Source organism: Hermetia illucens, chromosome 4, assembly GCF_905115235.1.
Source record: "Hermetia illucens chromosome 4, iHerIll2.2.curated.20191125, whole genome shotgun sequence".
In the NCBI taxonomy this organism is placed as follows: domain Eukaryota; kingdom Metazoa; phylum Arthropoda; class Insecta; order Diptera; family Stratiomyidae; genus Hermetia; species Hermetia illucens.
The window spans coordinates 6,997,121-7,009,914 of NC_051852.1; the positions used below are offsets into that span (position 1 = coordinate 6,997,121).

At 44.9% G+C, this 12,794-nt stretch overlaps 2 protein-coding genes across 2 annotated transcripts; both read right to left on the reverse strand.

Moving 5' to 3' along the window:
• Positions 1-10: 10 nt before the first annotated feature.
• On the reverse strand, positions 11-6,758 carry LOC119653622 (ribosomal protein 63, mitochondrial). Its single transcript, XM_038058395.1, has 2 exons — positions 6,499-6,758; positions 11-304 (listed from the first exon to the last, which is right to left on the reverse strand). Exons 1-2 carry the CDS (start codon positions 6,667-6,669, stop codon positions 155-157), a joined length of 321 nt encoding a protein of 106 aa, XP_037914323.1. The 5' UTR covers positions 6,670-6,758; the 3' UTR covers positions 11-154.
• Positions 6,759-7,294: 536 nt separating this feature from the next.
• Positions 7,295-8,706, reverse strand: LOC119653620 (required for meiotic nuclear division protein 1 homolog). Its single transcript, XM_038058393.1, has one exon. The coding sequence runs from the start codon at positions 8,574-8,576 to the stop codon at positions 7,395-7,397; it is 1,182 nt and encodes a 393-aa protein (XP_037914321.1). The 5' UTR covers positions 8,577-8,706; the 3' UTR covers positions 7,295-7,394.
• Between the last annotated feature and the right edge of the window lie 4,088 nt (positions 8,707-12,794).

The window sequence follows — 12,794 nt, forward strand, 5'->3', positions numbered from 1 at the left end:
ATTGTTTTTATTTTGCAATATTTATTACAATAAAAACGTTATTTGTACACTTTAAACAGCACAATTTAACTAAAAACTAATGATTCGTTTTTTTTCTAATCTTTTAAAAGAGGTCCCACCTCTTTCTTACCACCCTTAAAGGTCCGTTGGCAACTCAATCCCATTTTTCTTGAACGCGCAGGTGTAATAGTCGATCCTCGAGCGTAACATGTGGCTTCATTTTTAGAGCGGTCAATTGTTCTTGCTTCACCTTAAGGAAGAGTTCGTGTTTCCCGAGAGCCTTGGCGTGACCAGCTGACTCCTCCTGCAAAGAAAAAATAAAACAGGTATTGGAGATATGCCATCAAAATCAATAAAGATGGTTATGACTAGCAAGTGGCGATAGAGTCTTTCAAACTGCACGAACTTCCATGCCCTGTTCTTATCCTGATCTCGATAGCAGGAGTTTGTACATGGCTTCCTGTTTATTCCTCCAACGTTTTGAAGGAGCGCGAAAATAAAAGCTTGGCTGCAAAGAAATAAATAAAATCTTCATCCTTCTTTAGCTTTTGCTCCGTTCGGTTGCGGAGAAGTAAGCGAATACGAAATACCAAGGACAAGGATATAGTTCAGACAGAAAAACTGCCGCATCATCATCCCTAGACCTACTGGATGGAGACCCAATAAGCCCCAAACTTTTCTTACTATCGGCGTTCCTTAATTCAGGAACAAACCTACAGCCAACCCTACTACAGACTTGAAACCGTTACGTTACAAGTGTCGGCTTCGTCAACCAATGAAGGAGATATATTGTCCAGGACATCTTCTCTGAAGTGTAGGACAATGGCACTTCACTAACCAGGACCTATGTAATGAAGACCCCACAACATCAAATTAACCATAAAAATTCAACGGGAAGATGAGGGTATTCTTTGATGCTCTGAAGAGGACGAAATTCCCCGTGGAACATTCATTAAAGCTATCCAAATGCCAAGGTTAACGGCACGGAGACATTAGCTGGATGTGTCCTTAACGTCCACCATTTCTGTTAGGAAAGTTCTGGTCAACACGAGAGGATCAAGACTATTAGAATCTCTAATAGGAACCGAACTGCAGGTCCTCAACTCGATAATGAAACCTTCATCGACATCATGGTGGCGTCCACTGACTTTAGATGGTCAGTAAAGAGGGTGTTAGCAACCCCGTTCATGGTGGTCGACTCTCTTTATGATACGGTGTAGACCAGTGTACCGCTGCTGTTCCAGAGGCTTCTTAACGACATCTATGCGGCGGAAGACGTAGTCGTAGGTGGCGAGGTCCTTAAAAACGAATGGATGGTGTGTTGCATGCCTGCCAGACAGGACTGGGCGGATCACCTTGAAAAACCGACGTAAGTTAGCTCAGAAAGTGTATGATCTGCTAACAAAAGTACCCTGTTGCACCCGGGATACGCAGTAATGTACCAAATACCATTTCAGCCGATGAAGCCTGGAAATCTTCCTTGGAGGTGGTACCCGTAGCGAGCAGCACTGCCGAGTGGTACGGCGTTGTGTTGGTATGGTAAACTCCTAGGAGTTGAACAAACTCAGCAATGAGGCCTGACTTAAACTGTTTCCCTTGGTCGGAGGTGATCACGAGCGGAGGGCCAAAGATTGAAATTTAGTGGTCGAAGGGAGCTCTAGCGAGGGTGGGGGAACTATCTGGAGCCAACACGTATAACGATCGATTATGGTAAACCAATTTTCGTATCCTTCGCACAGTTGCAGCTTGATTAGGTGAGTCAGTCAGTCAAAGCGGCCATCTGGTGCTTTGAAACTACCAAACTCAGCGCGATGGTTTCCATAAACTTTGGTCAGCTGACAAGAGGTGCATTGCTCTGCCCAGAGTAGACTCGGCTAGGAAAAAATTTAGGTCTGCCGATGGCTGGAGCGAGTTTCGAGCCCCAAGTGTAATCAAGGGCTTGTACTCAACGACGAAATCTTCCAGGTTGGTGACACGCTCAAGGTCATCCTCCTATGGGTTCCCGGACATAGGAACGTAGAGGGGAATGAGTGAGCTGACAAATTGGCCAGGCTCTGCTCTTGGCAGCCCTTCGGTGAATACAGTCGGTGTTTCGCTGACGGTTGTCAGGGGCGGAGTCTACTCGCACTACCGACCAGTCGCGGGCCTTAGATTGCGAAGACTTACGAGCTGTGCCAAGTCAAGGAAAATTTGGCCCACCCGATCACGAGAGCTCCTGTGCCAGACGCGTGCAAATGCATTCAAGAATACGGCGGTCTGCACGGGGCATTGGCCCATAGGGGACCATGCCGCCAGGCTCGGCATACCTTACAATTCGCATTGCCGAAGCTGCGAAAAAGCAAGGGAAACCTTTATGCACTTTCTCTACGATTGCCCAGCTCAAGCTAGAGCCAGACTACGGACATTGTGTAAACCAATCTTTGGGAACCTCAGAGAGATTTCTAGTTGCAGGATGGGAGAGCTGCTTTCCTTCGTGAATGCTACAGGCTGGCTCTGAAGATCCGAGCCAGTTAGACTCTGCCTCTCTGCTCTCATAGCAGCAGTCACAGCCTTAGGAGTTTGTGGCATCAAAACCACACCGCTAATTGGGCTCCTCGGAACGGCTACTGATACCTTCTTACCCTACGCCTTTGGCGCTTCGCTTGTGAAAGTTGGTCCACGGTTCGAAAACCTAACGAAGCGGATATGTATGGATTTAGTGCGCCGTTGAATTCCACGTAGTACACGAAATTGCCGTCCATTTTCAGCTGATGGAGTTTAAGGCGTGCGCTGGCTAGCAGGTGAGGTAATTGCACAACTTTCATTTTCGCTTCACTGATAGCTCTAGCCGTGGTAGCGGCGGGCATGGTGACTATTTGCACGCGTGGGAGAGTGTCGACAACGGTGTTTTCAACGCCTGTCGTATATTCCCGTGTCTCGAATTGGCTTATGAAATTGAGTTGAATGCTTTGACGTGACGAGATCTTGTCCTTATTGCTAAATCCAGAATAGATGAGTACGATGGAGTCGTCCTAGCATTCAACAACGAGATCCGCTTCCGCAAAGTCCATTACCAGAAGGACATGGATATTATTATCGCTAAAACATGAAATTTAAACCCCAGTCGACATATTTCCCCCCATTCATTGGCAGGACGGTCTTCACCAATGAACTCAATAAACTGATCAACTTCCTTGAGATCAGATAAAATGTTTTCATTGCAGAGGATTTAAATGCCTTCACCGAATTCTGTCGAGACTCCTTCACTTCTTCCGAGGTATGAACTTTCGGAGAAATTGTCCGAAACTTTATTTTTATTTATTTATAGAAAACACACGTTTTTTAAGTCCCAGGCTGATCTGAATCCTGCTGGGTCTGTCCCCGACATAACCATGTCCATTTCAGTCTCCAGAAATTGGTTACGGAATTCGCTTGAGAAAAAGATTGCTAACAACCACCATCGGCGAATCCTCACCCAAAGTAACAAGGTTACCCATATCAGTGCGTACAAAAACGAGCACATTCACCTCCATCAAAGGCTCTCCACCACCACCCTTCCCTTTGGTATCAATAAATCAATAATATATCTCCAACAATAAAAAAACAAATTTCAATCTCGTCTTTCGTATCAAATGGTAGGATATCGATCCAGAAACACTGGTTGTGCGCAGAGTTAAAACACCTCTTTCAGGCTAAGCAGCTGGCTTTCAGGAATTTCACAAGTTTGGCGAACCATGATGATTTGTTAGCCTTCATTGAGTCAAGAAACAATTGGAGTTACGCTGTACACGAGGTAAAAAGGAACTCTTGGCTTAACACATAGACTTCTGAATTGAAATTTCCAAAAAGAATTCTGGACCAGATTAATCGACTCTAATCACTTCATGCCTCCGCTTTCTGAGCCCCGCGAAAAGCCATTACAACAATGGTTACGAAACTTTCCCCCTGGCTAAGAAAATTCGTTGCACCTTTCAACACTTCTCCCCTCTTGAGTTTTAGGAGGTCCTTGATAAGCATAAAAACGTTTCGCCCTGGTACGGACGGAATTATTTACACTGGCGTACAATAACTGGACCGTGCGGCGTGCGCAAAACTGGGCCCGATTCTTGATATAGGAAAAGTTTAAAATAATCTAAACAGCTCTCTCTTTAATGTATTCTCCAAACTAGCACACTCTCTGATAAAAGCCAGCTTCAACCAATCGCTCGAGAACCTCCACTCTCTCCTGACAATTGTTTCGCCTATAGGAGATGCAGCTCCACCTCCACCTACCTCAACTACTTGCATCTATAAATATCCACTGAGAGGAACCATAAGAAGCACGTCCTTGGCTTATCCAGGGATATTAGCAAGGCCTACGAAATGGTGGACCTGTCCCTCCTAATGAGTGTGATAGCCGATATGAGGCTCCCTTCTGACATCATCCATTGGACTTGGAATATAATCCGTAACAGGAAACTGGTCATGCTTAGTCATTAGGTGAACAATGGCCTGCCTCAAGGATACATCCTTCAATATCTACAGTGCCTCCTTCTACAGGAAATGCGGATGACTTTTTCATCATAGCAGCCAGCGGAATCAGAAGACTCCTCCACCAACAAACCTAGGCCTTCATCGACCAATGTAAGTCTCTCAGACTGCCGGCCAACTTTGAAAAATCCTAGAAAATTGCCTTTCCCCGTTCCCGCATGAATGTATTTAGGCTTAATATCAATAACGTTCGCCTTAAACGTAAGAAAAATATCACCTTTTTTGGAGGAACTATTTCGGTCTCTCTTACTGAAGGAGCACATTGACTCCATCACAATCAAAGCTAAAAAGCTGCCAAAGTCATCAGGGGTCAACTGGGGTCTTCATCCGAGAAAGGCCCTCAAACTATTTAGGGGGATGATTAAACCAGTCCTGGATTACACCTCTTTTTCAACCTTCACGGTCAAGCACCTTAGGCCAGCACACAATCCCTCATAGCTGCCTCCCTGAGGCACTGCTTTGGTCTCATCAGACCCACCCCGACTCATTTCATCTTTGCCTAAGGTAATGAGCCCTCTCTCTTAAAAAAAAAACCCTGCTGGCTGCAAGAGAAATTCTAAACGCCAAAGCGTTCAATTCTTCCCTTTACGACCCCATCAGAGACAATCTTGTCGCCTCCAACACAGTTTCAACAAGATCCATGCAATCCTACTCCGTTGCCAGCGAAACACCCAACCCCTTCAGATACTTCTCCATATAAAACCCTTACGGTGACGATAATACATATACCAAAGCTGACCTTGCTTCAAATTGTGAGGAGGAAGTCCAAAAATGAAGGGCCCTTAGGTTCACGATCTTGGCTATCGATGCTTCGGTTGACTCTGCAGTTTTGGTGGTCTCAACGCAGAGCTCCTAGCCACCGTACAAGCCATAAAATTCCATACAAGCCATCAAAGTCCTCACTAATAATGCCTTGACCAATTATCAAGCCGCTCGGGCACAGGACGAAATGAGAAAATCCCGCTTTAAAGAAGTTCTTTTTCTCTGGGTTCCTGGGCATAGCGGGAACTTTTATAATGAAGAGACTGACGGAACTGCTAAACGAACTCGGATGGCTATCATCCCTACACGCCCTCCCCCTGCATATTCAGATACATGCCTGTTTATTGGTAACACCATTAGCACTGAACGGAACGAAGATTACACGCAGATCTCCTAGGGAACGCCAAGTTCTTTAAGGGACTCTCCCACATTCCCAATAAACTTTGGTTCTAGGATATCCCATTAGCTCGGGGGATGTGAGAGCTTTCAAACGAGTGGCCACAAACTTCTCCTTCTGCAAAGCCTTCTTCGCCAAGATTCATGCAGTTCCCTGTGATAGCTGTGGAGTTGCGGACCATGTTATCTTTCAGTGTGACAGGTTCTCTCGACATAGGACTAACTTATTTACTGGACCCCACCGCGGCAGGTAATCGCTCCCTTTGGATAGATCTGGCCAGATTTATAAGGGAAGCTGGAATTAAACTCTAAGCTACCCTGGGTTCTGAGGCATATTGGGGTGGGAGGCAATTAATAATAATAATCATTGGCGCAACAATCCAATTGGATCAGAATTTTGAAGTGTGTTAGAGCACTTCATTCAAGACCGTAGCGGTGCACTACAAGATTACAGTACACTGTAGGAGGCAATGTGGTCAGCATTGCGCTCGCTCGAGATTGTTACCATAATTTGACTCGGGCACTCATTCACAGGTGAGTCGCTGGCATCCGACGTCAAATCACGATCCCACTGCCACCAGTGACATTTGAACCGCGACCTTCCGTACGTCAGCTTTGTGCTCTAATCAATCAACTATCCGGACACACAGGAGGCAAATCAAAAACCAATAATTTAGCGAAAATAACCCTTTGGTGAAGTCTGGGTGGGCATGATTCTTAGGAATTTGGAAGAACAGTAAAAGATGTTCACTGGACGAGCTTACCAGGAATCGAATAGTACATGCTGCTTATGTAAAAATATGGACCAAATTTCAAATATATAATACTCACCCTCGTCAGGTAAGGGTGTCGCAACAGCAACATATTCGCCTCTTGTTGTTCATATTCCTCAATTAAAGTATTCATCGCTTGCTTGGAGACAGGCTTGACGAGACGTCGCTTACCACGGAAAATGTGGCCAGGTACAGTCCGCTTAAAGAACAACACCAAAGATAGACGCATTTTGTCCAAAAATCTACTTCACTCCCAATACAAAATTAGACGGAGGACCACCTTCCACTGTCCAGCGAATGACAATTGGAGACCAGGTTATGAACGATTTAGGTTGGTTAACTTTTACCCTTGTCGACCGGGGAGACATCTAGGGGAATCGAGGTAATACTGCCGGCTCGGTATAAATGTACGGTTGTTTCGTGAACGTTCTGCTCATAACTTGCAAGACGCCGTCTAGAATCCTGTTGGAAGCAGATGTAGACGCTTCCCAAAGGGAAGTTAATGCCTCCATGAAGGAATAAGAGAAATGAAACAGTCGTTTCCGAGTAAATTGCGTGTGACAGACAGATAAACAATGAACAAGTAGATATCACCAGAACAATTAACAGAATACTCGGAATTCTGGAACCTAGGCTCGAATGCAGACAGGACAGGAGGAAATAAAACAAATTTCGGTAAACATTTCGATTTTCTTTGTTCCTACTTCCAGTTCAGAGAAATTTCGTTTGCTGAGGCAAACTGCCAACGATATAAGACGCCAGAAACACGAAGTCCTCTATTCACGTGACTTCAATTAAAAATGCTGGCCAAGGACGAAGATATCTGGCTGTTAAAATACAATTCAAATTTCAGTAACAAAACGTCTTACTTTTATTTCGGCAGAAAGGACATTTCTATCCACAACATGTTCCTAACACTAAAGCATCGCTTCCTTACAAGAAACTCCAAAAGAATCAATGAGCAACCGCCTTGCCCTCTCGCTCCTCTGCTTCGCTACTACTAGGCCAGTACCTTTCCGCATAGTGAATAATCTCAAAACAGACTTCCACCATAATCAGGATAATGATCATCCACTCCAATCGGATATGATGAGCGTCATTCAGTTCATGTGAGACCAATTCCGCTAGCTCCACGCAATGGTTTAGCTTCTCATTCATAACCTTTGTTCGTCGCGAAATGCTGAAATATGCGCACACCTGCGAATACAGTGCCTCCAGCTCCTCCCGATCCCAGTAGAAATCAGGTGTGTCCAACAGGTCAGAGCTAAGATTTATCTGATGTCGCAGGGCAAACAGTTCTCCGGTTTTTCGTAACAGCTTCCCACGGGATATGCGGATCTTACTACCGCGTTTGAGATCCTCCGTCACAAACTCCATAGAGTCGATGTATCGGTCAAGGGTCGCCTCGCACACGCCCAGTTTAATGGACGTGGCTAGCGCGTTCGAGAATGTATACTTCTCCAGGTAGTTCTCCTCGTCCTTGGTTATTAGAAACCGCCCTGCTTGGAACTTGGCACCCTCTGCCTCCACAGCATAGTTGTAGGGCATGATTTCACTCTCGCCATGGATTATTGGGGCGTCGTAGCTGTCAGTCTCGTACGGTTTGATGAACTTCAGGACATTTTTGCTCTCCAAATCGTTGCAATTCCACAGAACCACGGAGCCATCACGGAAGAAAAAAATATCACGCGGTTCCTCCCCCACCTTGTACTTAGCCGTGACATACAAGACGTCCTGCACGGCACTCAGTGTGTCTGTCGAGAAGAACTTTTTCGCCGCATAGAGGTCCTGTTCCTCGATAGCAGCCAACATAGCTTCGAGATCATATTCGTCAGCGGTCGCAAATGCTCTAACCTGGAAATAGCCGGCAGCCTTGAGGTCCTCCTCTTCTGTGTATCGTTTTCGCAGGGGACGTTTCTTCTGGATGACTTTGATGTTCTCTGTAAAGAGTTTTGTAGAGTTTGAAACACTGCGGATACAAGGACATGTTCGGGATAGGGGAACCCGCTCCAGGGAATGCTTCAGCGGCAGGAACTTGGTCGAAATGCGACGACAAACTGGATCCCATTTTAGGGGTGCGGATTTCGTAAGGCAAAACGAAGGCAATTTTACGAAGAGATGTCGCGTGAAATTCATGGTGGAGTTACGTTGTCAGGAGTTTGGTCTGGTGACACTCTAGGATCATGTCCCATTCAGTGAGGTTTCGAAAACACTTCAAAGTACACCGATCTCCTAACAAACAGCCGGGAACACTGATTTCACAATGACATGAACTATTGACAAATGTACGCTGTCAAAATCAGCTGCCGAACAACTGTTGGTTGCCAAGAGAGCTTCCGGTTGTTTGCGTCATTAGGAACCGTTGGTATGCATTTATTGAGTCAATTATAAAAGGATGGCACCATCTCGGTGCCTACTAAGTATATGTAAATTTTGTATAAATTAGGAAACATGAATTGAGAAATATATAGTTCGTCAGAATTATCAAAGGTAATTACGATGTGTTTAATTCTTGTGGAGTTTAAGCAATTGCTGCTCCCAAAGTCGGTTAGCCTGAAGCTTGGCACTTTAGCTGCTCCGACTTTCCATAAAGGTAAGGTAAAGAGGCTGGGATCAGTGGACTGGCAACATCACATGGCGACCGTGATAGTCTAAAGACTTCTTACATCACAGTTTTATAACAGTTTTATAAAGAAGGGCAAGGGGGGGTTAAGGGCGTCTGCGTAAAGTAAACACAGGCAGGTGAGAGTGGAGTGGAGGTCATTAACAAAAGATAGGAATAGTAGAGGTGCAAGTATAGACCTTTGGGGAATAATAGAGGAACGAGAGAAGATACGGGATGAGTAGCCATGAAAGGAAACTCTGCAGGAAATGTTTGATAGAGTCATAAAATGATTGAGAAGACGAATTGAGTATAGGGAGTTTGAAAAGGAGAATATTATGGTCAACGGTATCAAGCGCTTGGAGCATGTACCTCCAATCGTGAATTAAAACATTTAGCAACACAGTTGATAGAGACCAAAACGTTCGAAGCTGTATATCTCATGAAACTATGCTGCTCTTTCTTTATGAGATGATCAAAATGGGTGGGACGTCATTAACGTATCTGTCGAGGATTTTGGAGCAAGAGGTGTGAAGAGAGATTGGGACGGTAGAGTAAGCTAGAGTAAGGTCTCCGCTTTTGAGGATGGGGATCATAATGGCCTCTTTCCAAAGATGGGAAAAGTAGCAATCGAGAGTTTTGTTGAAGATTATACTCATACACAGAGGGAGGGAGATATATTGATTACAGCTACCAAGGAAGAAGTTTGGAAGCCCACCGGGACCAGGTCCAACATTGGTGTCAACATTACCAATGAGGAACTCAACTAAAGAAAAGATAAGAAGAGGATGGTGGAAATTCGGAGCTGTCTGTATCCAGAAAAGTTGTAAAGCCCTCAGTGGACGAGAAAGTGAACACAGAGTAGAAGAAACAATAGATTAGGTCGAAGGGTTGGCGTGGGAAGTTGGAAGTAGTGTCAGCAAAATGGATGGAAGAAGGGAAAGATTGGGTGGGGTTATGAGAATAACGAATGCGGGGTCAAAATGATTTCAAGTCACCGCAAGAAAGGACTACCTCGATGCTCCACAAGTATTGCTTATATGCGTTTTTAATCATCGTCTTCATCGTGGAGCGCAAAGTTTTGAAATGAGCAAGATCGCTCTCATTCATAGAAACCCGGAAATTTTCTGTGGTAAACCAAGTTGGGTAAGAACTCAGACAAGTAAGAGATGAAGGGACATAACAAGAGAGGAGATTAGAAAGGATATTGCTAAGAACTTGATCATACATTGAGTTAAATAAAACGTGATCTCAGTTGATTCAAGTTAAATCTGAGTTAAGACCATCAAAGTTGGCTTTGAAGAAGTTGAATTTAGCTGGTCTACGTGCTTTTTAGGAGTTTGAACGAAATAGCTCCGGGGGTTTGGTGGTGAGCATCGATTTTAACATACGGAGATCTTCAAGGTAGTACGGAAAGTGCCTTAAGCAGGTGGGAAAGCAAGGGATCGACAATGAGGCCCAAGGAATTTTTGATGATGTTGAGTTCCAGAGTGGAATAGGTACTTATAAAAAAGAGTAGGGGAGGTTATTTGAAGTAATTGAAAGGCTAGGATGATTAGATCAGTTAAGCATGGGGAAAGAGAAAGAACGGTAGAGAAGGGAACCTGACAGTAAGCAGTTCCAGCAAACCGTCAAATAATTCTTCATACATGTGAGAGAAGCAAGCATAGGGGGACACAAATACAAGATACAATGAACGATGAGAGTTGGGCGGAGAGACTCGTAAGGTATAACTATCATAAGGAGAGCCAGAGGAAGAGAAGACGGGCTCGGCACGGAGTGGATATTTTATTGCAACTAGGATCCCGCCGCCAGTGGAGTTATGTAATGCAGCCCGGTCCCTATCGCAGCGGAAATGGAATATCATTCGAGGAGCTTCGAGTTCAATACATTATCATCAAACCAGGTTGGGTGCCATACTAGGTACGTTTGTCACAAAATGCTACAAACTCCTAAGGCAATGACTGCCGTGGTAGGAGCAAGGAGGGCAGAGTGCAGACAGCTCTCACCCTGCAACGAGAGATCCCCTTGAAGACCCCAAAGAATTGTTGACTCAGTGTTCGCAGCTTGGCTCTAGCTAGAGCTGAACAATCACAAAATAAATGCCTGAGTTTTTCTCACTCCTCACCGAAGCTTCGCTAAAGCTAATTGTAGGGTATACCGAGTTTGGCGACATGGCATGTTATAGGCCAGTGTTTTGTGCAGACCACCGTGACCTTGTATGCATTTGCCCGCATTTGGCACAAGAGTTCTTTCGATCTGGTTTTGTTATAGGTGGGCCAAATACTCCTTGAAATCGCGTATTTGGTGAAACTTCGCCATCTGAATTCAGCGGCTGCTAAGTAGTTTGAGTACACTCCGCTCTTCACAGTCGCCAGCGGAAATCAGACGGTGTCTACCGAAGACTGCCTAGGCCCTTTCTGGCCAATGCATCAGCTAACTCATTCTTCTCTAGGTTCCTATGACCGGGAACCCAGAAGAAGGCGATTTCGAACTTGCCGCCCAAACTGTTCACCTCGCCTCTATATTGCCCTACTCGTCTGGATGGTGACGCCACTGAGTACAGAGGGTCCCAGCCAGCGTATCCCCAGTATTTCCGCAAAGAATATAATGGTGAATCCTGATCGATCGTACGACTTGATTGCATTGTGTTTATCCGAGGAAACTCCCGCACCAACTCAACAGACCATCTTTGGTCCCTTGGTGAAGAATACTGTGACATAACCTTAATTCCAAACCATGTGATATTTGCTTTGGAGCTCCCCCAGGGCTCTTGTATTGGTGAGACATGATTGTCTTCCTCCAGGAGGAAGACAGGCAAATTAACTGAGGCGCATTTCAAGTGCTGCAGATTTGTCTGCGGTACTCGCTTCTAGATATGCTTGCGTAGTGAGTTCGTCAGTTCCCGTTGGACCCACGATCTACATCTCCTCCATCCAGGCACGAGAGGAGAGTGGAAAAAGTGAATCCTTCCCGAGCACGGAGTTTTCAAATTTTAATGAAAAAGCGGGATAATATAGGGCCCGGCATTTCCGCCTAATTTTTACCCCGGGCCCGGATTTCCTCCTTATGACCCTGCCTCCAAAAGCTAATAGAAAGTTCATATATATAGTCTTTCTTCGATGGCACTAGAAGATCTTTTCAGTATAGGTAGTAATCGTTCTGATTGTAACGACTTCACCCACGTAAAGCTTTCCGCTCCTTTTTAATCGGTTTTCAGAAAGTAGATCTTAGGTAAAAAGTCCATGATAGTCTCTCTACCCGTTTCTTCCTGCTAAAAGACAAATTCTACTTGCGATTCCCTTTTACCAATATAATCGCAGCGGAACTAACATCGGCAGAAGGGCTTCGATATTGTGACAAAAGAATCTTAGCCGTTTCGCGCATTTAATAACGAGGTTCGAATTAGTGAGTATCTTGTGGCTCATGTTTAGTAAGAAATGTGCCCTTGACGAAGCTTATTTTCCTCTTTACTTCGAAACAGCGCCATAGTTGAGATGATTGAACGTTACTGTCTCAATGTCTCAACATTGGCCATTATGGATGTTTGTGTCCGTCCTAGTGTTCATTTCGCATCTGAAACTTATCATTTGCATAGTATTAAGTGTGATGATAATGAAACTGAAGCACAATCTCAAGAAAAAGTTTGCTTAAAATGCAAATGTTGAATGAGGTCTGACGCTATAACAAAACTCTGCACGACTCATAACCAAACGAATCACTCTAATGCTGCAAATGCCATCTACCGGTTC